Here is a 27,229-nt window from a genome sequence, read left to right on the forward strand (position 1 = left end):
GATGATCCTGGGTAACACAGTGAAACCGTGTCTCTACTAAAAATACAAAAAGTTAGCTGGGCATGGTGGCATGTGCCTGTAGTCCCAGGTACTCAGGAGGCTGAGGCAGGAGAATCGCTTGAACCTGGGAGCTGGAGGTTGAGTGAGCTGAGATCGCCCTATTGCAGTTCAGCCTGGGCAACAGAGTGAGACTCCATCTCAAAGACAAACAATAAAACATGACCTAACTACTATATGATGCTTACAAGAGACACACTTAAGATTCGAAGACACGGGCGGAGAGGGGGCGGGCAAAAAAAAAACAACAAGATTCAAAGACACAAATAGGGCCAGGCATGGTGGCGTGTGCCAGTAATCTCAGCTCTTCGAGAGGCTGAGGCAAGAGGATTGCTTGAGCCAAGAGTTGGCAATTGCAGTGAGCTCTGATTGCTCCACTGCACTCTAGCCTGGGTGACAGAGTGAGACCCTGTCTCTACAAAAAAAAAAAAAAAAAGACAACATACAAATAGGTTAAAAGTAAAAGGATATAAAAAGATATTCCAGCTGAGCGCCGTGACTCATGCCTATAATCCCAACACTTTGGGAAGCCAAGGCAGGTGGATCACATGAGGTCAGGAGTTCAAGACCAGCCTGGCCAACATGGTGATGTCTCTACTAAAAATACGAAAATTAGCAGGGTGTGGTGGTGGGTGCCTATAATCACACCTACTGGGGAGGCTGAGGCAGGAGAATCACTTGAACTCGGGAGGCAGAGTTTGCAGTGAGCCGGTATCGTGAGATCGTGCCATTGCACTCCAGCCTGGGCGATAAGCTTGAAACTCTGTGTCAAAAAAAAAAAAAAAAAAAAAAAGCTATTCCTTGTATTCCTTTCAAGCAGTGACCAAAGGAGAGTGGGGTCTTCTCAGACAAGATAGACTTTAAGACAAAAATTGTTACTAGAGGCAGGGCTGCCTGGTGTGGCTGAGGGCATGTTATGGGGGCCTTGTTGGCAGGACAGGTGGATACCAGGATCCGAGGTGCTGGCACCCCAGAGGCAGCTTGCCTCCTGGTCTGCCTTGATGGATGAAGGCTTCTAGAAGGCACGGGTACCCCGAGCAGCTCAACAGGGCAACCCAACCAGCTCACAAAAAGGGCTTGTGGACAGGTTCAGACCTAGGTGTGCAACCTCCAGAACTGTTTGTGCAGCTAAGGAATGTCCCCATCATTAGAGAATCTTGCCTTGTCCCGGTCTGATTGAAGTTGCCTGAGGTTCCCACAATGACCCATTGAAGGGAATTGCCATGGCAGCTGGTTCTAGAATGGTGCAAACTGCATAGCTAACTGTCTGCACCACCAACTAGTAAGGCTGCTGGGGGTAGCCTGGCAAATGATGTTGAAGGGACAATTTTCCTTTCGAGAGTCCCCGTCTGCCTTCTTCAGGCCTGGCTTTTTCTCATCTATAATGATAACCTCTTGCAGCTGGCCTCATAGGCGAAAACGAGGGATGATGTCAGCTGCTTGTTGTTGAGACTGTTTCGTCTAACCCTGCTTCCATAATATTGTGGGTCCAAGGCTTAGGGGATTTTTGTATTGTAGAAAAGTTTTAATTTTTTGGTCTTTTCAAGGGAATTAGATGCATCACCACTGCATTACAACTAAGCCATTAATCCTGCAGCTTCTTCAGCAGTAACTGGTTCACTTTCATGAAGCTACTGGGGAATCAGTTCTTTCTACAGTTGTTCAAGAGAAAGGATTGCCAGGTGTGGTGGCTAATGCCTGTAATCCCAGCACTTTGAGAGGCTGAGGTGGGAGGATCCCTTGAGCCCAGGAGCTCAAGACCAGCCTGGGCAACATGACGAGACCCCCTTTCTACCCCCAAAATTTCAAAATTGGCTGGGCATGGTCATGTGCCTGTAGTCTGAGGTACTCAGGAGGCTGAGGCAGGATTGCTTGAGCCTGGGAGGTTGAGGCTGCAGTAAGCCTGGACAATGGAGCAAGGCTGTCAAAAAAAAAAAGCTTTCTGAGAAGTGTGCGTGTTCTTTTATGAATTTACAAAACCTTTATTCACTCCGTTAACTTTTGTTTTTTTGTTATTTTTATTTTTATTTTTTTTAAATAAAGACGGGGTTTCACCGTGTTGGTCAGGCTAGTCTTAAACTCCCAATCTCAGGTTATCCACCTGCCTTGGCCTCCAAAGTGCTTGGATTACAGGCGTGAGCCACCACGCCCAGCCCTGTTGTTTTTATTTTTAAGGCAGGGTCTCACTCTGTTGCCCAGGCTGGGGTGCGGTGGTACAATCTCAGCTCACTGCAGCCTCAGCCTCCCTGGGCTCAACCCAGGAGGTGATCCTCCCACCTCAGCCTCCTGAGGAGGTAGGACTACAGGCCTGTGCTACCTCACTGGCTAATCTTTGTATTTTTGGTAGAGATGGGCTGTTGCCATTTTGCCCAGGCTGGTCTGGAACCCCTAGGTTCAAGCAATCCTCCCGCTTTGGCCCAAAGTGCTGGGATTACAGGCTTGAGCCACTGCGCTCACCGTCCGTTAACTTTTCTTTTTATTATTATTACCCAGTGGCTCACACCTGTAATCCCAGCACTTTGGGAGGCTGAGGCAGGTGGATGACCTGAGCTCAGGAGTGCAAGACTAGCCTGGCCAACGTGATGAAACCCTGTCTCTACTAAAAATACAAAAATCAGCCGCTGCACTCCAGCCTGTGCAACAAAGTGTGATTCCAAAAGATTAATGGTAACTGATTTTACTTTGTTTTTAGCCTTGAAGTGTTTTTGGCTGGCTATGTGAAGCCCATTCCTGGACTTCTGCCCTCCTAATTTGTTCTTGGTCATTATCAGACTTGGAAACCTGCACGCAGCTTCTGCACCTCAGGTGATGCAATCTGCATGCACAGGGTCTAGGAAGTCCGGTCTAAGGGGATGCTAACAACCTGTTGTCGGTTTCTTTATTTCTTGACTCCCTCCCCATTTTACTCCCGAAGCAACTGGAAAGCACTTGCTATATATTGCACAGGTGAAAATGATTTCACATTTAAACTGGATTTTAATGCTGGGCGAGGTGGCTCATGCCTATAATCCCAGCATTTTGGGAGGCTGAGGCAGGCAGATCACCTGAGCTTAGAAGTTCCAGACTAGCCTGGCCAATATGGAAAAACCCCGTCTACTAAAAATACAAAAATTAGCTGGGCATGGTGGTGCTTCCCTGTAATCCCAGCTACTCAGGAGGCTGAGGCAGGAGAATCACTTGAACCTTGGAGGTGGAGGTTTCAGTGAGCTGAGATTGCACCACTGCACTCCAGCCTGAGCAACAGAGCAAAACTCTTTCTCAAATAAATAAATAAAATACAAGTAACAATTGGATTTTAAGTATTTCATAACATTACTTAAAGGTATGGAAGACACTTTGGGCTGTTAGAGTACCGAGGTTGCAGTGATTGCAGTAATAGTAACAAATACTCAGATGACATTGGTATCACCTTCACAGAGTGTCATGAAGTGCCCTTGCATTCCTCGTTTCCATGGAGGGAAATGTTAGCATTCCTATTTTCCAAAGTCCTGGCTGTGACCATGTGGACAAGTCTAGCCGCTTGTCTGAGGTGGTGTTTGCTTTAGCCCCTTTTTCAGGCCTCTTAAAGTCTTTGTAAGTACTGGGCCCTAGCTCAAACCCAGCATCCTTGAAGCCCTCTTCAGACAGAGAGAGAGAGATACAGGGCAGGTTTAGACAAGCCCTGCTTCAAGTACTATGCCATGGGTCAACTTCCGGGAAGGGCAGCTGTCTGGGGCTCACTTTCCCTTGAACTCAGCACCATCCAAGCCCTGAATGTGGCAACATCACCCTGCGCAGAAAAAAGACCTCAACTGCTTTCCCCACAGCTCTCTCTCTCCTGCCCCTTCTTCCCTGGTGCCAAGACCAGCTTGGTCATGGAGACCCCAACCCAGGCGGCATTGAAGGAATTAAGAAACAGACATAGGCCGGTGCAGTGGCTCGTGCCTGTAGTCCCAGCTACTCAGGAGGCTAAGGTGGGAGGATCACTTGAGCCCAGGAGCTCTAGGCTGTAGTGCGCTATGCCGATCGGGTGTCCGCACTAAGTTCAGCATCAATATAGTGACCTCCCAGGAGTGGGCGACCACCAGGTTGCCTAAGGAGGGGTGAACCAGCCCAGGTCTGAAATGGAGCAGGTCAAAACTCCCGTGCTGATCAGGAATCACGCCTGTGAATAGCCACTGCACTCCAGCCTGGACAACATAGTGAGATCCCGTCTCTAAAAAAAAAAAGGGAAAAGAAACACAGAGTGCAAAAGTGGGATCAGAGTGGGACGTCAGGGGTCTGCCAGCATTTCCCAGCTGAAAGCCCAGAGCAGACTCTGACCACGTATATATTCTTTGTGAACAAGTGCCTATTTTTAATAAGCAGGTGCTCAGTGTTTCTTCATAGAATAGACTAAATAGGCAGGTAGTGCCTGTTCACTACTAAAATAGAAATAAGCTAGAAAGCACTCTCTGTGAGTCAGCAGTGGGACAAGGTCATGTATCCTGTGTTTTGGGAGCTGGTTTAACTAGTGCATGACCACTACATACTGCTTACTATTCTAGCAATTTTCTGCCTGGAGATGGTTCGGTATTCCTTGCCATCACCTCTCAGCAAACAACATATACTCCATCACACACACGTCAAGACCTTCTCCCAGCATCTAAGATGGGAGTCCAGAGCATGTCCCCTACATGTGAGGCAGCAGGTGGGTCTAGAGTGAGAAACCTTTCACTGCGTATCACAGGGAGGTGGAGGCTGCAGGAAGCTGAGATCGTGCCACTGTGATCTCCGTGTGAGATACTTGGAGCCTCACTCTTGTCGCCCAGGCTGGAGTGCAGTGACACAGTCATGGCTCACTGAAACCTCTGCCTCCTGGGTTCAAGCGATTCTCATGCCTTAGCCTCCCAAGTAGCTGGGATTACAATTCTGGGTTTCTTATTTTTGTATTTTTAGTAGAGACAGGGTTTCACCATGTTGGCCAGGCTGGCCTCGAACTCCTGACCTTAGGTGATCCACCCATTTCGGCCTCCCGAGGTGTTGGGATTACAGGCATGAGCCACTACACCCAGCCTTGTTTCCGCCTTTTGGCTGTTATGAATATGCTGCTATAAACATCATGTGCAAGCTTTTGTTTTGTTTTTGGGGACAAGTCTTGCTCTGTTGCCCTGGCTGGAGTTCAGTGATGCCATCATAGCTCACTGCAGCCTCAAACTCCTGGTCTCAAGCAATCCTCCCACCTCCACCTTTCAAGTTTCTGGGACTACAGGTGCTTGGCACCATACCTGGCTAATTTTTAAGATTTTTTTTTGTAGTGATAATGGTCTTACTGTGTTGCCCACACTGGCCTTGAACTCCTGGCCTCAAGCAGTCTTCTGCCTTGGCCTCCCAAAGCAGTAGGATTACAGATATGAGCTACCACGCCTGGCCCACATGTAGACGTTTTTTTATGGACCTATGTTTTCATTTCTTTTGGGAATATACTTAGGATTAGAATCAGTGAATCATCCAGTATCTCTGTTTAATCTTGTGAGGAAGTGCCACACTGACTTCTAAAATGGCTGTACAGTTTACCTTCCCACCAGCCGTGTATGAGAATTGTAATTCCTCTTGTGATTAACAGCACTTATTATCTGACTTTTGATTTTAACCATCCTACAGAGTTTGAAGTGGTATCTCATTGTAGTTTTGAGTTTCACTTCCCTGATAACAAATGATGTTGGGTATCTTTTCTTTTTACGTGCTTATTGGCCATTTGCACATCATCTTTGGAGAAATGTCTATTCAGATTTTTGCCCATTTTTAATTGGGCTATTTGAATGATCAAGTTGTAAGAGTTCTTTATATAATCTGGATATATTGGGTCAGATATGTGATTTGCAAAATGAGGTTTTCTCATATTTTGTGGATTGTATTTTCATTTTCTTGCTGGTGTCTTTTGAAGCACAAAAGGTACTTTTCATTATGACTTTAATCTCTTCTTATAGGTTTATTCAGATTGTCTATTTCTTCTTGAGTCAGTTTTAATAGTTGGTGTCTTTCTAGAAATTTGTCCATTTCACCTAAGTTATCTAATTTGTCAGCATGCAGTTTTTCATAGCATTTCTTTGTAATCCTTTTTATTTTTGTAGAGTCAAAGAATGTCCCCTCTTTCATTTATGATTCTAATAATTTGAGTCTTTTTCTTGGCCAATCTAGCTAAAAGTTTGTCAATTTTGTTGATTTTTTTAATTAACCAATGTTTAGTTTCATTGATTTTTCTCTATTTTTTTGTTCTCTATTTCATTAATTTCACCATACTCTGCTATTTTCTTATTTCTTTATTATTATTTTGAGACAGAGTCTCGCTCTGTCACCAGGCTGAAGTACAGTGGCGTGATCTCAGCTCACTTCAACCTCCACCTCCCGGATTCAAGTGATTCTCCTGCCTCAGCCTCGCGAGTAGCTAGGACTACTGGCACTCACCACCATGCCCAGTTAATTTTTGTACTTTTAGTAAAGACAGGGTTTCACCATGTTGGTCAGGATGGTCTCAATATCTTGACTTCATGATCCGCCCACCTCAGCCTCCCAAAGTTTGGGGATTATAGGTGTGAGCCACCAGGCTCAACCTATTTTCTTATTTCTATTAGTTTTAGGTTCAGTTTGCTTTTCTTGTTCCAGTGTCTTAAGGTGGAAGGTTAAGTTATTGATTCACGATCTTCCTTTGTTAATATAGTCACTTAAGACAATAAATTTCTCTCTAATCACCACTTCAGCTGCATCCCATAAGTTTTGATGTGTTGTACTTCCTTTTTTTTTTTTTTTTTTTGAGACAGAATCTCACTGTGTCGCCAGGCGCTAAGCTGGAGTGCAGTGGCACAATCTTGGCTCACTGCAACCTCTGCCTCCTGGGTTCAAGCAATTCTCCTGCCTCAGCCTCCCGAGTAGCTGGGACTACAGGCGCATGCCACCACGCCCAGCTAATTTTTGTATTTTTGGTAGAGACGGGGTTTCACCATGTTGGCCAGGATGGTCTCGATCTCTTGACCTCATGATCCGCCCGCCTCCGCCTCCCAAAGTGCTGGGATTACAGACTTAAGCCACCGTGCCCGGCCTTGTACTTTCATTTTAACTCATTTCAAACTGGTTTCTAGTTTCTATTGTTATTTCTTCTTTGACCTACTTGTTATTTAGTAGAATGTTTTTAAATTTCCTACGTATTTGTGAATTTTCAATAGTTTCTTCTGTTGCTTTTTTTTTTTTTTTTTGAGACAGAGTTTTGCTCTGTAGCCAGGCGCCAGGCTGGAGTACAATGGCGCAATCTCGGCTCACTGCAACCTCCACCTCCCTGGTTCAAGCAATTCTCCTGCCTCAGCCTCCCGGGTAGCTGGGACTACAGGCGCACACCACCATGCTCAGCTAATTTTTTTTGTATTTTTAGTAGAGACGAGGTTTTACCATGTTGGCCAGGATGGTCTCGATCTCTTGACCTCGTGATACCAAAGTGCTGGGATTACAGGCTTGAGCCACCATGCTAGGCTTTTTTTTTTTTTTAAACATGGGGTTTCACCTTGATGGCCAGGCTGGTCTTGAACTCCTGACCTCAGGTGATCCACCCACCTCGGCCTCCCAAAGTGCTAGGATTATAGGCATGAGCCACTGCGCCCGGCTTTTTTTTTTTTTTTTTTTTTTGAGATAGATTCTCGCTCTGTCACCAGGCTGGAGTGCAGGGCGTGACCTCAGCTAACTGCAACCTCTGCCTTCCAGGTTCAAGTGATTCTCCTGCCTCAGCCTCCCAAGTAGCTGGGACTATAGGCACACGCCACCAAGCTCAGCTAATTTTTGTATTTTTTAGTAGATACAGGATCTCACTATGTTGCCCTGGCTGGTCTGGAACTCCTGAGCTCAAATGATACTCCCGCCTCAAGCTCCCAAAATGCTGGGATTACAGGCATGAGCCACCATACCTGGCCTCTCTGTTGCTTTCTAATGTAATTCCATTGTGGTCAGAATATGTATTTTGCATAATTTCAGTCCTTTTGAAATTTGTTAAGACTTGTTTTGTGGCCTTACCATATGGTCTACCCTGGAGAGTATTCTATGTGCAATGTGTGCTTGAGAAGAATATGTATTCTACCATTGTTGTATCCTATAGATATCTATCATGTCTAGTTGGTTTATGGTATTGTTCAAATCTTCTCTTTTCTTGCTGGTCTTTTGTTTTGTTAATTTTATTTATTTTATAGGAACAGGGTCTCCCTTTGTTGCCCAGGCTGGTCTGGAACCCCTGGGCTCAATCCGTTCTTCCTCCTCAGCCTCCCAAAGTGCTGAGATTACAGGTGTGAGCCAATGCACCCAGCTCCTTGCTGTTCTTTTTTTCTTTTGTTTTTTTTTTCTTTTCTTTTTTTTTGAGACAGGGTCTCACTCCTTCACCCAGGCTGGAGGGCAGTAGTACAATCACAGCTCACTTCAGCCTCAACCTCTTGGGCTCAGGTGATCCTCCCATCTCATCCTCCCAAGGACTGCAGGCATGCACCACCATGCCTGGCTAATTTTGGTATTTTTCGTAGAGATGGGAGACTGCTGTGTTGCCCAGGCTGGTTTCCAACTCCTGGGCTCAAGTGATCCACCTGCCTCAGCTTCCCAAAGTGCTGGAATTGCAGGTGTGAACCACTGCACCCAGGATACTGTTCTTTTTATCTTAGGCTTTGTTTTTTTGGGATTGAGTCTTACTCTGCCACCCAAGATGGAGAGCAGTGGCATGATCTTGGCTCGCTGCAACCTCTGCCCTGCAGGTTTAAGTGATCCTCCCACGTCTGCCTCCCAAGTAGCTGGGATTGCAGGCGAACGCCACCATGCCTGGATAATTTTGTATTTTTAGTAGAGATGGGGTTTCATCATGTTGGCCAGGCTGGTCTTGAACTCCTGACCTTAAGATCCACCAGCCTCAGCCTCCCAAAGTGCTGGTATTAAAGGCGTGAGCCACCATGCTGGACCTTATCTTAGTTATTCTATTCATTATTGAAAATAGGATATTGGCTGGGCGCAGTGGCTCACGCTTATAATCCCAGCACTTTGGGAGGCCGAGGCGGATGGATCACGAGGTCAAGAGATCAAGACCATCCTGGTCAACATGGTGAAACCCCGTCTCTACTAAAAATACAAAAATTAGCTGGGCATGATGGCGCGCGCCTGTAGTCCCAGCTACTCGAGAGGCTGAGGCAGGAGAATTGCCTGAATCCTGGAGGCGGAGGTTGCGGTGAGCCGAGATTGTGCCATTGCACTCTAGCCTGGGTAACAAGAGCGAAACTCCATCTCAAAAAAAAAAAGAAAGAAAGAAAGAAAGAAAGAAAATAGGATATTGAGGCTGGCACAGTGGCTAACACCTATAATCCCAACACTTTGGGAGGCCAAGGAGGGTGGACCACCTGAGGTCAGGAGTTTGAGACCAGCCTGATCAATATGGTGAAACCCTGTCTCTACTAAAAAATACAAATATTAGCTGGGCATGGTGGTGGGGGCCTGTAATCCCAGCTACTTGGAAGGCTGAGGCAGGAGAATAGCTTGAATCTGGGAGGTAGAGGTTGCAGTGAGCTGAGATTGCACCACTGTACTCCAGCCTGGGTGACACAGCAAGACTCTGCCTCTAAAAATAAAAATAAATAAATAAATGAAAATAGGATATTGAAGTCTTGAACTATTCTTGCAAATTATCTATTTCTTCTTTTGTAACTGAGTACCCTGTTGTTCTAAAAGATAGTTTATTTTTAAAATTATTTTATCTTCCTTTCTCCTTCCCTACTGTTCCCTACTTCCTGCTTAGCACTTTAGAAATGCAAAGAGAGGGCTGGGTGCAGTGGTTCACATCTGTAATCCCAGAACTTTGGGAGGCCTAGGTGGGGGGATCACAAGATCAGGAGTTTGAGACCAGCCTGGCCAATATGGTGAAACCCTGTCTCTACTAAAAATACAAAAATTAGCCAGGCGTGGTGGCGGGTGCCTGTAGTCCTAGCTGCCGGAGAGGCTGAGGCAGAAGAATCACCTGAACCCAGGAGGCAGATGTTACAGTGAGTTGAGAGTGTGCCACTGCACTCCAGCCTGGGCAACAGAGTGTGACTCCGTCTCAAAAAAAAAAAAAGAAATGCAGCCGGGCGCAGTGGCTCACGCCTGTAATCCCAGCAGTTTGGGAGGTCGAGGCGGGTGGATCACAAGGTCAAGAGATCAAGACCATCCTGGTCAACAAGGTGAAACCCCGTCTCTACTAAAAATACAAAAATTATCTGGGCATGGTGGCGCGCGCCTGTAGTCCCAGCTACTCGGGAGGCTGAGGCAGGAGAATTGCCTGAACCCAGGAGGCGGAGGTTGCAGTGAGCCGAGATCACGCCATTGCACTCCGGCCTGGGTAACAAGAGCGAAACTCCGTCTCAAAAAAAAAAAAAAAAGAAAGAAAGAAAGAAATGCAAAGAGAAGCCAGGTGAGGTGGCTCATGCTTGTGATCTCAGCATTCTGGGAGGCCGAGCTGGGCAGATCGCTTGAGGTCAAGAGTTCAAGACCAGCCTGGTCGACATGGTGTAACTCCATTAGCGCGGCGTGGTGGTGCGCCCCTGTAGTCCCAGGTACTCATGAGTTTGAGGTGAGAGAATCACTTGAACCCGGGAGGTGGAGGTTGCCTGGGTGACAGAGCAAGACTGTCTCAAAAAAAAAAAATGCAAAGATAGCCTTTGACCCTTCTTTCACCAGGCACTCCCTACAGGGCAAGTTCCTGTAACTCCTGGAGAGATAAGAAACAGATTTAGAGACCAAAGCACGTCCCTTATAGGACTTTCACCTGGGAACTTCCACCCTCCAGGGGTTACCTGGGAACTCACACTCACCAGGAGGGCAAGTTGAAAGCATGCCCACTTGGCCACTTTTACAACTTCTTCCCAGGAAGGCGCCAGCTCAGCTGCCCAGTAGATAAGACATCAAACTCACAGGCGAACCCCTGCCCTTGCTGGCTCTGTACCTTACCTCCTAAAAGTGCCCACTTTTTGTTCCAGAATTGAAGTGGCACATTTAAAGCCAGGACACTTTGTGCCCCCTCCTCAAGCTAGCTTCTGAATAAATTCAGTTTCTTTTTGGTACCAGACCTTGCTCATAGTAACTGGACCCTGCAAAGCAGCAAGCAAACAACGTGCTTTTCAGATGTACTTTCAGTTCTGTCAGTTTTTCCTTCATGTATTTTATAAAGGGCTGTGTTGTTAAATATGTATGTTTATAATTATTATATCTTCCAGATGGATTATTGATCCTCTGAGTAGAAAAAAACAAACTCAGTTTCTTTCACACTGCTCTCATAACACACTTTTTTTTTTTTTGAGACAGAGTCTTACATCATCATCTAGTCTGGAGTGCAGTGGTGCCATCTCGGCTCACTGCAACTTCTGCCTCCCACGTTCAAGTGATTCTTCTGTCCCAGCCTCCTGGGTAGCTGGGATTACAGGAACAAAATACCACGCCCTGCTAAGATATTTTTGTATTTTTAGTAGAAATGAGATTTCACCGTCTTGACCAAACTGGTCTTGAACTCCTGTCCTCAAGTGGTCTGCTCACCTCAGCCTCTCAAAGTCCTGGGATTACAGGCATGAGCTATCGTGCCCGGCTCACAACACACTTCTGACACCAGATGTGTGAGGATTTCTCTCTGCCCCAGCAAGCAATCAGTTCTGCAGGCAGGCTGCTTCCCCTTTTGTCCTCTGGGAGCAGTGTCTCATATCCCAGCACTTTGGGAGGCCGGGGCAGATTGCTTGAACTCAGGAGTTTGAGACCAGCCTGAGCAACATGGTGAAACCCTTGTCTCTACCAAAAAAACAAACAAAACAAAACAAAATTAGCTAGGTGTGGTGATACACACATTGTGGTTCTAGCTACTCAGGAGGCTGAGGCAGGAGAATCACTTGAACCCGGGAGGTGGAGGTTACAGCAAGCTGAGATTGAGCCACTGCACTCCAGCCTCCGCCACAGAGTGAGACTCCAACTTAGAAAAAATAAATAAATGCAACCCTGTCTTCCCTGCTCCTGATCCTCCAGTGGCTTCTACCCAGGAATGGGCTGTGCTTCCTCTGTGGCTGACATCTATCATACAAGAAAGGGTGTGAGATGCTTCATAATGAGTAACTCCTGGTTACTGGATATATTCAAATACAGAGTTGCCTCCTTCTCATCCAGGCCACATGGAGCTCAGAGCACTGTTGACTTTAGTAGCATCTGCCGTCCCCTTGTAGGTTCAAGCCTCTGCCTTGGGAGAGCCAAGAGGACCCCTTGGACAGCAGCTATCATCAGGAAGCTCTGCACTTCACTCACCTTCTCCTCCAGCCATACCTGACTTCATATTTTCTCCTCCTCTTTTGCAGTCAATGCAGACCCTGCAGGACCTGCTCACTGATCTTCATGCACTCCAGGTCACCGTCAAAGCACTCAGGAAGGACGTGGACATGCTGAAGAACATGCTTGACAAGGTTGTCCCTCCCCAGCATCCTCCTTTGCCAGCTGCGACGCTCAGGCCATTGGGGGTTGGAGCAATGAGGAAAATCTAGGAAGCTTACTCTTAGGCCAAGAGCGCAGCTGTGAGGGCGTGCTCACATGGCACCTCCACTTGGCCAGTGCCACTGAGTTCTCTGTGACCCCTCCATGCTTCCTTTCTTTTTTTTGTTGAGACGGAGTCTCACTTTGTTACCCAGGCTGGAGTGCAGTGGCGCGATCTTGGCTCACTGCAACCTCTGCCTCCCGGATTGAAGTGATTCACCTGCCTGAGTAGCTGGGATTATAGGCGCACACCACCATGACCAACTAATTTGTGTATTTTTAATAGAGATGGGGTTTCACCATGTTGGCCAGGCTGGTCTTGAACTCCTGACCTCAGGTGATCATCCCACCTCGGACTCCCAAAGTGTTGAGATTACAGGTGTGAGCCACCACACCCGGCTGACTTCTTCATGCTTTCTACCCCACTGTGTTAAGACATTAGTTATAAGTGACAGAAATCGAGTTCATCCTGGATTAGGCAAAATAACAGATTTATTGTCTCATTTACTAAAAGGTCCAGGGATGGCCAAATCTAGGTACTTATGCAATACTAATATCTCTCAGTGAGGCTTTCCTCTCAGTTGGCTTCATTCTCAGGCAGGTGCTCCCCAAGTCTTGGCAATGCCAGCCTTGTATTCCACCAACTTAGCAAAAAGAACACCTCTTCCCCTTCTGGAAAGCTCTGTCCACACAGAAAGTGGACTAATCACAGGGTAGGCATGCATATAAGCTTCTGTAGCCAAAAACCATCGACCAAGTATGTTCTCACACCCTACCATGAATGGAAGGATGTGGAGTCCCTGAGACTTGAGGCAGCTTCCCCCGTCACAACTGATGAGTCACAGCTGACCAGCTCTCCACATCCTCAGGTTTAACAACTTCCCCCCAAATAGCATAATTTTCTGTATTTCCCTGCTTCACAGTTCAGGGCCTGTATGTGATCATCTTAGCAACTGTGGGAGCTTCAGTCATGGGCTGGATGGCTCCCAACTAAGCAGAAAGGGTGCTGTCAAAAGCTGCATTATGAGCTACTCGAAAGGGCCCCTTAGAAAAAGCTGTTAGAAAAACAGTACCTTCTTGGCCTGGTCAGGTGGCTCATGCCTGTAATCACAGCACTTTGGGAGGCTGAGGCGGGCAGATCACTTGAAGTCAGGAGTTCGAGACCATCCTGGCCAACATGGTGAAACCCCCGTCTCTGTTAAATATACAAAAATTAGGCAGACATGGTGGTGAGCATCTGTAACTCCAGCTACTGGGGAGGCTGAAGCAGGAGAATCGCTTGAACCAGGGAGTTGGAAGTTGCAGTAAGCCAAGATGGAGCCACTGCACTCCAACCCAGCAACAGAGTGAGACTCTGTCTCAAAAAAGAAAAAAAGAAAGAAAAGAAAAACAATGCCAATGCCTTTTTGAGCTGTCTCTAGGAGATTTTTTTTTTTTTTGAGATGGAGTCTTGCTCTGTCGCCCAGGCTGCAGTGGCACGACCTCGACTCATTGCAACCTCCACCTCCCAGGTTCAAGCTATTCTTCTGCCTCAGCCTCTCGAATAGCTGAGATTACAGGTACACACCATCACACCTGGCTAATTTTTGTATTATTAGTGGAGACAGGGTGGTCTAATGTTGGTCAGGCTGGTCTCGAACTCCTGACCTGGTGATTTGCCTGCCTCAGCCTCCCAAAGTGCTTTTGCCCATTCAAGGCTCTGGGAAGTCCTGCAGTACATAAACCTGTTGAAATGCTTTATTTATTTATTTATGAGATGAAATCTTGCTCTGTTGCCCAGGCTGGAGTGCAATAGTGTGATCTCAACTCACTGCAACCTCTGCCTCCCAGGTTCAAGTGATTCTCCTGCCTCAGGAGAATCCCAAATTAGCTGCGATTACAGGCACATACCCCTGTATGCGAGGCCAGCTAATTTTTTTATTTTTATTTATTTATTTTTTTTGAGACAGAGTCTCGCTTTGTCACTCAGGCTGGAGTACAATGGCACGATCTCTGCTCACTGCAACCTCTGCCTTCTGGGTTCAAGCCAATTCTCCTGCCTCAGCCTCCCACGTAGCTGGGATTACAGGCACACACCACCAGGCCAAGCTAATTTTGGTATTTTTGGTAGAGACAGGCTTTCACCATGTTGGCCAGGCTGGTCTCGAACTATTGCCCTCAGGTGATCTGCCCACCTTGGCCTCCCAAAGTGCTGGGATTACAGGCATGAGTCACTGCACCCAGCCCTCTCGGAGATTCTTAATGTGCTTTTGCCTATTCAAGGCTCTAGGAAGTCCTGCAGTACAGAAACCTGTTGAAACCCTCCCGTCCCCTCCCCTCCCCTTCTCTTCTCTTCTATTCTTTCTTTTCTTTTCTCAAAGTCTTTTTTTTTCTTTTCTTTTTTTTTGAGACGGAGTTTCACTCTTGTTACCCAGGCTGGAGTGCAATGGCGTGATCTCGGCTCACCGCAACCTCCGCCTCCTGGGTTCAGGCAATTCTCCTGCCGCAGCCTCCCAAGTAGCTGGGACTACAGGTGTGCGCCACCACGCCCAGCTAATTTTTTTGTATTTTTAGTAGAGACGGGGTTTCACCATGTTGACTAGTATGGTCTCAATCTCTCGACCTCGTGATCCACCCGTCTCGGCCTCCCAAAGTGCTGGGATTATAGGCGTGAGCCACCGCGCCCGGCCTACTCCAAGTCTTGATCTGTTGCCCAGGCTGGAGTGCAATAGTGTGATCTCAGCTCACTGCAACCTCTACCTCCCAGGTTCGAGTGATTCTCCTGCCTCAGGAGAATTCCGAGTAGCTGGGATAACAGGCACACGCCACCTGGCCCAGCTAATTTTTGTATTTTTAGAGAGATCGTATTTCAACATGTTGACCAGGCTGCTCTCGAACTCCTGACCTCAAGTGATCCACTCTGCCTTAACCTCGCAAAGTGCTGGGATTACAGGCGTGAGCCACTGCACCCAGCCTGAAATGCTTTTTAGCCCAGCATTTCCCAAACTTGTTTGCCCGTGGAACCCTTTCCCACTGCCTGGGAAACACTGGCTTTGGAACCCGTTCTTCCTCCTCAAGCACTTAGTCTCTTAGAGCCACGGGAAGAGGAGGCAGGGATGGGACAGAACCTGGAGCCCCAATCCACAGACTTGCTTCCCTTTACAGATACACCCAGAAAGAATGGATATGTTCACTGAAGACTTCAGAATCCAGAACCGGAAGATGGTCGCACTGCAGCGGGAACTGGTAAGGGCCACGATTCCTGCCTTCCCCTATCTCCCGTGTCCTGGGTACTGAGGGTAGCGAGGGGCAGGGAGGAGAATACAGCCTGGAAAGGTTTCTTTGTGGATGTGGGGAGCACTGCCCCCTCCAGGTTCACACCCCTCATTTTCCACCCCCACCCCGCAGGCTTCTCTCCAGAATAAGGTTCAAACCATCCCCAAAACTGAGGACATGGTGCTCTGGAGTGGCCTCCATGATGCCATGTTCACCTCGGTGAGTGAGGAAGGAAGGGGAGGTTAGCAGAGGGTTGGGGACAGCCTTGGGAAGCTGGGGAGCAGGTGGGCGGCTGAGAGTGGGAGGTAGGGCTGAGAGCCAGCTGAGCCCCTCTGCCCCCTCTTCTGCAGGAAACTGGTTCATCACACCTGGACTTTCCCCCACTATGGCAGTCTGTAGAGCAGCTCCCAGAGGCTGCCCTGGCCCAGACCGCCGAGTACCTTGAAGCTGTTCGTGCCATCCACGTCTCCGAGCCCATCCAAAACCCCCAGCTGCTGCAGACCATCTGGCATTACAAGGTCCCAGAGCTCCTCCCAGAGGAGCCATCTGCCCAAGCAGCTTCACTCAGCAGTGCCCAGGAGTCAGCGCAGCCTCTGGCCCTCACACCTGAGACTTCACCTGGGCATGCAATTGAATTTGCACCTGGGCCTGAACCTGTGCCAGGGCTGGATCTGGAGGCTGTGCCCAAACTGGGGCCTGTGCCGGGGCCCAGTGTGACACCTGGGTTCTTGCCAGCACCTTGGCCTGTGCCTGGACCTGTGCCTGCCCCAGGAGCCTACTCCTCACCTCCAGGAGACTGGCCTGCACTCCCAAGACTCTGGCCTCTTCCCCAAGGCTTGCCTGGGCTGGGCTCTTGGTCTCTCTGGGACTCAGGCATCCTGCGGCCACCTCAGCCCCAGCCCTCCAGGGCCCCACCACCGGCCACTGAGTTTGGCTTCATGTGGCCTCAACCACTGCAGCCATATCAGTCTCACCAGGGAGAAGCCCTCCAGGTCGCAGCTGTCCAAGAAAAGGGGGAAGAAAATGATGTCCCCAGCATGAGGGGCCCTCGGGAGAGGGCTCACAAGGATGGGCCCCCTAAGGATAGAGCTCGCAAGGTTGGGATCCCCAAAGATGGAAGTGGCAAGGATGTGGCTCCCAAGGATAGAGGTGGCGAGGATGGGGCCCCCAAGGAAGCACAGCCTAAGACTCCCCAGTCTGCCCTTCACTGGCTGAAAACCACCGCTGCCATCGCTGCCGCTGCCGCCGCAGCCTATGCAGCTGCAGCATCCTCTGCTGCCCAGACAGCCAAAGTTGCTGCCAAGGTTGTCAAAGACGCCCCAGCCACCAAAATGGCCACCACTGCAACAGACATGGCTTCAGCTGGGCCCCTAGGGGTCTTTGCACATGTCCTGGGTGCAGGGCCTGCCTGGGGAGCCATAGAATCCCAAGACGTGGACGATGATTCTGAAATCCTCTCTCCCTCCTACTCTGCTGCCACCATCGGTCCCGATATAGCCTTGTCCCAGGGCATGCTGGCTGCCAAGCAGGCCACGAGCCCTGACGACAAGAAGAGGGCTGTCAGGTATTCCATGAGCCACATAGCCCAGATGCCCGTCAAACACGACTCCCTGAAAGAAGAATTTGCCCAGCTGTCTTTTAACCTGAACCAGCACTTGACTCGTCTAGGTAGGCCTGGTCTGGCTTTGGGAAGGGCACAAGGGAGTGGGGCCCTCCCTTGCAGCCTTTGAGAAGCACCTCCTGTCCTTCATTTGGCTCCACCAACAAAATCTTCATTCCACTATTAGCCATTCATTGCTTTGGCTTAAGCATTTGGCTCTTAAAAGTCTATTCCATTGAATGTACAGTGAGGTCTTATCTTAGGTCAGAGAGGCTGTTAGGGTTTAAAGATGTCACTTGAGAAAAATGTGACATGTCAAAATTACTCTCAAAAACTCCTTTGTGATAGCCCATAACACAGTATTGTATTGGCTAAGCATGGTGACTCATGCCTGTAATCTTAGTACTTTGAGAGGCCAAGGCAGGAACATTGCTTGAGCCTAGGAGTTCAAGACCAAACGGGGTAACATATCGAGACCCCATCTCTAAAAAAAAATTAAATTGGCCGTGTGCGGTGGCTCATGCCTGTAATCCCAGTACTTTACGAGGATGAGGCAGGCAGATTACATGAGGTCAGGAATTCGAGACCTGGCCAACATGTTGAACCTGGCCAACATGCTGAAACCACATCTCTACTGAAAAATAAAAGAATTAGCTGGTGTGGTAGCGGGCACCTGTAATCCCAGCTACTCAGGAGACTGAGACAGGAGAATCACTTTGAACCCGGGAGGCTGAAGTTGCAGTGAGCCAAGATAGTGCCACGGCACTCCAGCCTGGGCAACAGAGTGAGACACTGTCTCCATACAAGCAAAGAAAAACTTTTATTTTTTAAAATTTTTTTGTTTGTTTTTTGAGACAGAGTTTCACTCTTGTCACCCAGGCTGGAGTGCAGTGCTATCACACCTGGCTAAATTTTTATGCAAAAATTAGGCTGGGCATGGTGGGGGGCACCTGTAGTCCCAGCTACTCGGGAAGCTGAGGCAGGAGAATCACTTGAGCCCGGGAGGTGGAGGTTGCAGTGAGCTGAGATCACACCACTGCACTCCAGCCTGGCAACAGAGCAAGACTCCGTCTCTAAAAATAATGTAATAAATAAGGAGATCAAGACCATCCTGGCTAACACGGTGAAACCTGTCTCTACTAAAAATGCAAAAAATTAGCCGGATGTGATGGCACGTGCCTGTAGTCCCAGCTACTCAGGAGGCTGAGGCAGGAGAATCACTTGTACCCAGGAGGCGGAGGTTGCAGAGAGCTGAGACTGTGCCACTGCACTCCAGCCTGGACAACAGAGTAAGACTCCATCTCAAAAAATACAATAAATAAAATAATAATAAATAAATAAAGTAACATGAGCTGAAAGGCCCAGGGCATTTCCACTGGGCAGTGCTGCCTGAGATGCCCGGTAAGAGAAGCAGCTAGAGTCCAGCAGAAACATCTTCCTCCATCCCTGCCCCCAGCAGCCGCCCCATCCTCTGTTTTCAGCCAGTATGGGAGGCCCTTCCAGCCTTAAGGCAACAGTGGACATATTGCAGGAAAAGATCGGCAGCCTCCAGAAATCCAGGCTCAAGGTCAGTGTCTCTGGCGAAGTGCTTTTGAGGCAATGATGGCTTGAGGTGAACTGACGGAAGACTCCTTGACCCCCCCCACCCCACTCCACCCTCCCAGGCACAGCTGTGTCCTGTAGCAAAAGAGGCTGGGGGGAAGTGAGTCAGCCACAAAGGCAGCTGCCGCCTTGTAAAGCGGATCCACTTGTGCTGGGGAGCTGGCAGGTGCAGGGCTGCATGGTTCTCCTGTTTCTCAGGTGGCTATTAAGATAGATGGCAGGTGGGGCCGGTTTGGTGGCTCACACCTGTAATCCCAACCTTTAGGAGGCCAAGGCAGGCAGATCACTTGAGCTCAGGAGTTCCAGACCAACCTGGACAACATAGTGAGATCCCTTCTCTACAAAAAAAATAAAAATAAAAAAATTAGCCAGGCATGGTCGTGTCTGCCTATAGTCTCAGCTACTTAAAGGCTGAGGTGTGAGGATCACTTGAGCCTGGGAGGTAGAGGCTGCAGTGAGCCAAGATCACACCACTGCACTCCAGCCTGGGTGACAGAGCAAGGCCATGTCTCAAAGAAAAAAAAAAAGATGGCAGGTGGGAGGCACCCTGGTCTGATACATTCGTCTTTTTTTTGAGATGGATACTTACTCTGTTGTCCAGGCTGGAGTGCAGTGGCATGATCTCAGCTCACTGCAACCTCCGTCTCTTGGGTTCAAGCAATTCTCCTGTCCCAGCCTCCCGAGTAGCTGGGATTATAGGGGCCCGCCACCACCCCCGGCTAATTTTTGTATATTTTGTAGAGACAGGGTTTCACCCTGTTGGGCAGGGTAGTCTCAAACTCCTGACCTCAGGTGATCCACCCTCCTCGGCCTCCCAAAGTGCTGGGATTACAGACGTGAGCCACCACGCCCAGCCTGGTCTGGTACATTCTTCTTGGCCTCACCCCTCCCTCAGGCCTCTTCCCAGCCCGGCCATGGTGACCTCAGAAGCAGAGGCCTTGAGTGTCTGTGTCTCCCCCTTTTAGGAGGAAGAACTTGAGAGAATTTGGGGCAATCAAATAGAGACAGTGAAGGATCACTACATCATTTTGGACAAGGCGGTGGAGAAGCTGCAGATTCGCATGGATGAGTTCAAGGTTAGAAGGTCTGGGCAGGCTGGAGAAGGGTTGGCAAGGGGAGAATTCCTCACCCAGACCTTCAGACCCTTCCTGAAGGTTCTGTACAAGGTGGAGATGCCCTAGAGGTTGAGAACCAGAGGGACTTCACTGGCATTTTACTGTGTGTAAATTACACTTCAATGAAAAGCAAACGAATCTCACCACCCCCCCACACCCATATAAACTGAAGGGCCTAGACAGTGTTTATCTTTTTGAACGTTGTGTCACCTGCTCCTGGAAGGGGCGGGGTAGTGAAGGCTCCATCACATTTGCTGAATGACTCAATGAGTGATTAAGAGAATTTCTTGTGCCAACTGTTATGTTCTTAACATTTCCCTGGGCAAGTGGTAGAAATGTTTACTGACATTTTGGGCTACGTGATAAAAATAAAAAACAATAATAAAAGAAATATTTAGGCTGGGTGTGGTGGTTGGCATCTGTAATCCCAGCACTTTGGGAAGTCGAAGTGGTAGGATCACTTGAGGCCAGGAATTTCAGACAAGTCAGGGCAACACAGAGAGATCCCATCTCTACAAAAATAAGAAATTAGCTGGGACTGGGCAAGGTGGCTGACGCCTATAATCCCAGCACTTTGGGAGGCAGAGGCAGATGGCTCACTTGTCAGGAGTTTGAGACCAGCCTGGCCAGCATGGCTCTTCTTCTTTTTTTTGAGAGGATTCTCGCTCTGTTGCCTGGGCTGGAGTGCAGTGACACGATCTTGGCTCACTGCAACCTCTGCCTCCCAGGTTTAAGTGATTGTTCTGCCTCAGCCTCCTGAGTGGCTGGGACTACAGGCGTGTGCCACCACACCCGGCTAATTTTTGTATTTTTAGTGGAGACAGGGATTCACCACATTGGCTAGGCTGGTCTCGAACTCCTGACCTTGTGATCTACCCACTTCGTCCTCCCAAAGTGCTGGGATTATAGGCCTGAGCCACCTCACCCAGCGAAACCCGATCTCTTCTAAAAAAAAAAAAAATACAAAATTAGCAGGGCATGATGGTACACACCTGTAATCCCAGCTACTTGGAAGGCTGAGGCAATGACAATGGCTTGAACCTGGGAGGTGGAGGTTGCAATGAGCAGAGATTACACCATTGCACTCCAGCCTGGGTGACAGAGTGAAGTTCCATCTAAATAAAAAAAAAAAAGCTGGATGTATTGACTCACACCTGTGATTCTAGTGTTTTGCGTGCAGTGGCTCACACCTGTAATGAGGAGGGAGGCTTGCTTGAGGCCAGGAGTTCTTGACCTGAGCAAAATCACAAAACTCTGTCTCTACAAAAATTTTTTTTTAATTTTTTTTTTTTTTTGAGAGGGTTTCACTACGTAGCCCAGGCTGGAGTGCAGTGGCTATTCACAGGTGAGACCCCACTAGTGATCAGCACAGGAGTTTTGACCTGCTCCATTTCCAACCTGGGCCAGTTCACCCCTCCTTAGGCAACCTTGTGGTTCCCCCTGCTCCTGGGAGGTCACCATATCGATGCTGAACTTAGTGTGACACCCGATCAAAATATCGCGCTACAGCCCAGAACTCCTGGACTCAAGCGATTCTCCCACCTCAGCCTCCCAAGTAGCTGGGACTACAGACATGCACCACCGTGCTCAGCGGTTACAAAAAAAATAAAAAATTAGCCAGGTGTGGTGGTGCATGGAGGCTGAGGTAGGAGGATTGCTTCAGCCTGGGAGGTTGAGGCTGCAGTGAGCTATGACGGCATCACTGACTCCAGCCTGGGTGACAGAGTAAGGCCTATCTTAAAGAAAGAAAACAAAGAAACAAGCAAAAAACAAAAAATCCACCACCAAGGGCCGGGAGCCATGACCTGTAATCCCAGCACTTTGGGAAGCCAAAGCAGGCAGATCACCTGAGGTCAAGAGTTTGAGACCAGCCTGGCCAACGTGGTAAAAATAGAAAAATTAGACAGGCATGATGGTAGGTGCCCGTCTCTAGTTAAAATACAAAAATTAGACAGGCACGATGGTAGGTGCCTGTAATCCCAGCTACTCGGGTAGCTGAGGCAGGAGAATCACTTTGACTAGGGAGGCGGAGGTTGCAGTGAGCCAAGATTGCACTATCGCACTCCAGCCAGGGCGAGAAGAGGGAGACTCCATCTCAAAAACAAACAAACAAAAAACCCCCAAAACAACCCACCAAGGTTGTTTCCATGAAGGCTTCTGATCCTATGGCAGGGGGGCTGTTGCTGGGATGCATTGGGGTGTGCGGTGAAAAAGGGACCAAAGCCAACCCATGGCATTTCACTGCCTCCAAGGTCGGCACACAGTGTAATCAGGCTGGGAACCACTCGAGGAACTTTGAATGGAAAATGAGTCATTAAAGGAGAACCAATTCACAGCCTATGCAGCGGGGGTGGGCAGGAGGGTTGGCCGTCTCTGGGGATGCCAGAAGAGGGAGTGTGCGTGGACTGCACGCAGGGGTACGTGCTCAGATTGTGCTCCACTGGTCAGTAGCCAGGTCTCCTGCCAACACTGCTCTTCAGAGAGACCCAGGCCACTGTGTCCTGGGGTCGTCTTGGTCGCCGTGTCTCCATGGAGCTGGAGCCAGTTCCATTCAGCGTGTCTGATGTGCACCCAGTGCTACACCAGACCCTGCTTGGGGTAAGTGGGAGCTGCAGTGTCTGCCTGCATGTCCACAGTTGTCACTTGCTGAAAGACTCTGAAGGTGATGAAGCCTTGCCAAGTGTGCCAAAAGAGAGCACGTCTCTTCTCCCATGACCCTTGTCCTTGCTCCCTGATTCTTATGCTATCAAGATTTTATTGCTGGCCAGACATGGTGGCTCACACCTCTAATCCCAGCACTTTGGGAGGCTAAGGCAGGCAGATCACCGGAGTTCAAGACCAACCTGGCCAAACAAGGCGAAAACCCATCTCTACTAAAAACACAAAAAAATTAGCCAGGCATGGTTGCAGGTGCCTATAATCGCAGCTGCTCAGGAGGCTAAGGCAGGAGAATCACTTGAACTGGAGAGGTGGGGGGTTGCAGTGGGCCAAGATTGCACCACTGCACTCCATCCTGGGTGACAGAGTGAGACTCCATCTCAAAAAAAAAAAAAAAGATGTAATTGCTTATAAAAATTAACCCTGGAAGACCTAGGAACAGCACTTATAACACATTAACTATTTCTTAAAAAAAAATAAAGACAGAGTTGGACATGGTGACTCACACCTGTGATCTAGCACTTGGGAGGCTGAGGCAGGAGGATCACTTGAGCCCAGGAGTTCCACACCAGCCTGAGCAATGTGGTGAAACCCCATTTCTAAAAAAATACCAAAATTGGCCGGGCACGGTGGCTCACGCCTGTAATCCAAGCACTTTGGAGGCCAAGGCAGCAGATCACCTGAGGTTGGGAGTTCAAAACCAGCCTGACCAACATGGTGAAACCCCGTCTTAAAAAAAAAAAAATACCAAAATTAGCTGGGCATGATGGCGTGCACCTGTAATCCCAGCTACTTGGGAGGCTGATGTGGGAGGATCACCTGAGCCCAGGAGGTCAAGGCTGCAGTGAGCCATGACTGCACCACTTCACTCCAGCCTGGGTGACACAGTGAGATCCTGTCTTAAAAAAATAAAATAGACTGGGCGCGGTGGCTCACGCCTGTAATCCCAGCACTTTGGGAGGCCGAGGCGGGTGGATCATGAGGTCAAGAGATCGAGACCATCCTGGTCAACATGGTGAAACCCTGTCTCTACTAAAAATACAAAAAATTCAAAAAATTAGCTGGGCATGGTGGCGCGTGCCTGTAATCACAGCTACTCAGGAGGCTGAGGCAGGAGAATTGCCTGAACCCAGGAGGCGGAGGTTGCGGTGAGCCGAGATCGCGCCATTGCGCTCCAGCCTGGGTAACAAGAGCGAAACTCCGTCTCAAAAAAAAAAATAAATAAAAATAAAATAAAATAAAATAGAGACGGGGTCTCTGTGTGTCACCCAGGCTGGTCTCAAATTCCTGAGCTCAATTGATCTTCTGGCCTCAGCATCCCAAAGTGCTGGGATTACAGGCATGAGCCACTCCACCCAGCCTAAGTGTTTCTGAAATGACCACATACTTCAAGAGATCAACAACTCTGTTTAACTTTTCCAGTAAAGAAGTGAGGGAGGCATGGTTCTGCCGCAACTTCTGCAACAGCGGGGAAGCACCACTGCTATTACCTTCCTGGATGTCTGTGTGAAACTGTTAGGAACTTTACAGTGAGTGCAAGAAATCCTCTTCTTCATGCATCCATTCATACATCAAATGTTATTGAGTGCTCATGCTGCACAATGTGCCATTTTGGGCACTGGCAAGATACAGTGTTAACAGACACTATCCAGGCCTTTTTGTGTGTGCAGGGGGTGGTAGTGGAATATATATATATATATATATATTTTTTTTCTTTGAGATGGAGTCTCACTCTGTCACCCAGGATGGAGTGCAGTGGCACAATCTCAGCTCACTGCAACCTCCGCCTCCCAGGTTCAAGCAATTCTCCTGCCTCAGCCTCCCAAGTAGCTGGGACTACAGATGCATGCCATCAGTAGAGACAGGGTTTCACCATGTTGGCTAGGCTGGTCTCGTAACTCCTGACCTCGTGATCTACCCACCTTGGCCTCCCAAAGTGCTAGGATTATAGGCATGAGCCACTGCACCCAGCCAAATTTTTTGTATTTTTGGTAGAGATGGGGTTTCACCATGTTGGCCAGGCTGGTTTCAAACACCTGACCTCAAGTGGTTTGCCTGCATCGGCTTCCCAAAATGCTGGGATTACAGGCATGAGCCACTGCACCCGGCCAAATTTTTGTGTTTTTAATAGAGATGGGGTTTCACCATGATGGCCAGGCTGGTCTTGAACTCCTGACCTCAAGTGATCCACTCACCTCAGCCTCCCAAAGTGCTGGTATTACAAGCATGAGCCACCTCACTCAGCCAAAATAACAAGATCATAAAGCATGAATATAGCGGATCACTGGCGCCTGGGAGGTGGAGGTTGCAGTGAGCCAAGCTCACACCACTGCATTTCCAGCCTGGGTGACAGACTGAGACTCTGTCTCAAAAAATAAAAATAAAAAGCATAAATAAGGCCAGGCATGGTGGCTCCTGTAATCCCAGCACTTTGGGAGTCTGAGGTGGGAAGATCATTTGAGCCTAGGAGTTCCAGACCAGCCTGAGGCAACATACTGAGACCCCTGTCTCTTAAAAAAAAAATAAAGCTAGGTGGGTGGTGTCGCCAGCAGTCCCAGCTCCTCCGAAGCTGAGGCAGGAGGCTTGCTTGAGTCTGGGAGGTTGAGGCTGCAGTGAGCCGTGATTATGCCACTTCACTTTAGCCTGAGTGGCAGAGCAAGACCCTGCCTCTAAAAATAAAAAAATTAAAATTAAAGAGGAGGCATAGGGTGGAGGGTAGCTCATCAGTGGGGCCACGAGCTGAGTAAAAAATAAAAATAATAAAGAGAAGGCAGAGACTCCAGCAAAGAAACTAGCCCAAGCCTGTTTTGCTGGAGGTCGCCTGGCGTGCGGGCGGTTCAGAGCCCAGGCTTTGGAATAGATGTGCCTGGGTTTGAATCCTGATTCTGCCATCTGCTGGTTGGATCAGTTCCCTGCTGCTGCTGTGGCAAATCACCCTCTTCTGGAGGCGGGAATTCTGAAATGAAGGTGTCTTAGGCTGTGTTCCGCCTCAAGTTTCTAGAGGAGCCTCTTCATCTCTCCCAGTTTCTGGTGGCTCAAGGTTTCCCTTAGCTTTGGAACAACTTGGATGGAGGCAGGGGCCACTATTCTAAGGGAAGCAACTCAGGAATGGAAACCAAAGCCTGCATGTTCTCGCTTGTAAGTGAGCTAAGCCCTGGGTGTGCAAAGGCAAACAGAGCGGGATGATGGACACAGCAGACTCAGGATAACAGAGTGGGGGAAGGATAGAAAACTACATATTGGAGCCAGGTGCAGTGGCTCACGCCTCTAATCCCAGCACTTTGGGAGGCCGAGGCAGGTGGATCACTTGAGATCAGGAGTTTAAGACCAGCCTGGCCAACATGGTGAAACCTGGTCTCTACTAAAAATACAAAAATTAGCCGGGCATGTGGTGGGTGCCTGTGATCCCAGCTACTCAGGAGGCTGAGGCGGGAGAATCTCTTAAACCTGGGAGGCAGAGGTTGCAGTGAGCTGAGATCACGTTACTGCACTCCAGCCTGGGTGACAGAGCAGATTCTGTCTCAAACAGAACAAAACAAAACAAAAAAACAAAGGAAGAAAAACGTTAAAGATACCTATTCATTTGCATTGACACCCCGGTGGCCAAACTAAGCTGTAAGGAAGGTTGTGAAATGGAGTCTTGATTCTGGGCAGCTGAGTTCCAGCTAAAAGTTCTGTTCCTAAGCGTGAGAGGGAGACCCGACAGCAAGAGAGGAGTAGAAGCCTGTTCGCAGCTTTGCAGGAACTCGGGAAATGAAGTCTCTTCCCAAGCAGATCAGCTGCTGCTCCTATACAAGGGGGATCTAGTAATTGGAGAGAGGGTGGAATTCATGCAGGCAGTTGGTTCTTTGTGGAGTTGTGGGGATGGGACGTAAGATTTTCCCCTCACACTTGGGCACAGTGTGTGTGGCATGTGGTAAATGTTCAGTTGATAGACTGGAATTCCTGTTGGGACCCCGTTACACATCAGAAGTGGTAAACATGCCTTAAACATCCAGTGAGCGACATCGTCCTCATGGCTTTGTGCTTTCCTTCCTTGGATCTAACTCCCCAGGCAGGAAAGTTCCGATGATACCACCTCTGAGGGGACAGCTTGTCCCAAGTCCCACGTTCCTTCCCTTCTCATCCGGGCACCTGGAGGCCTTGAGCCTGAATCTCCTAATGCCCACGCCCACCTGCCTGCTGTCCACACAGCCCACTGTCCCTCTCCTGCACATGGCAGTGCTGGAGGTGGGAGGTGGGCATTCTATCATCAAGGCTTCCCAGGATGACAGACAGGCCTGTGCTTCTGTTCTTAGACTCTCCAGGATCAAATCAAAAGACTGGAAATGAACAAGGTGAATAAAAGCACTATGGAGGAGGAGCTGAGAGAGGTGAGTGAGCAGAGGTTCCTCTGCCTTGCCTGCTTCCCCATCCTGAGCCCCGGGTCTCCCAC

General features: G+C 48.8%; 1 protein-coding gene across 1 annotated transcript in view; it reads left to right on the forward strand.

Annotated features, from left to right (window-relative positions):
• Positions 1-27,229, forward strand: part of CUNH16orf96 (chromosome unknown C16orf96 homolog) — a 48,639-nt gene that overhangs the window by 3,782 nt on the left and 17,628 nt on the right. Inside the window, exons 2-8 of the mRNA XM_064362746.1 lie at positions 12,393-12,497; positions 15,709-15,789; positions 15,952-16,038; positions 16,170-17,487; positions 18,901-18,986; positions 19,987-20,097; positions 27,093-27,167. Of these exons, the coding sequence (XP_064218816.1) occupies positions 12,393-12,497; positions 15,709-15,789; positions 15,952-16,038; positions 16,170-17,487; positions 18,901-18,986; positions 19,987-20,097; positions 27,093-27,167 (1,863 nt within the window). The remainder of the gene's footprint in view (positions 1-12,392; positions 12,498-15,708; positions 15,790-15,951; positions 16,039-16,169; positions 17,488-18,900; positions 18,987-19,986; positions 20,098-27,092; positions 27,168-27,229) is intronic.

This window comes from Aotus nancymaae, unplaced genomic scaffold (genome assembly GCF_030222135.1).
Source record: "Aotus nancymaae isolate 86718 unplaced genomic scaffold, 86718_ANA_hifiasm-v0.15.2.pri h1tg000049l, whole genome shotgun sequence".
Lineage (NCBI taxonomy): Eukaryota > Metazoa > Chordata > Mammalia > Primates > Aotidae > Aotus > Aotus nancymaae.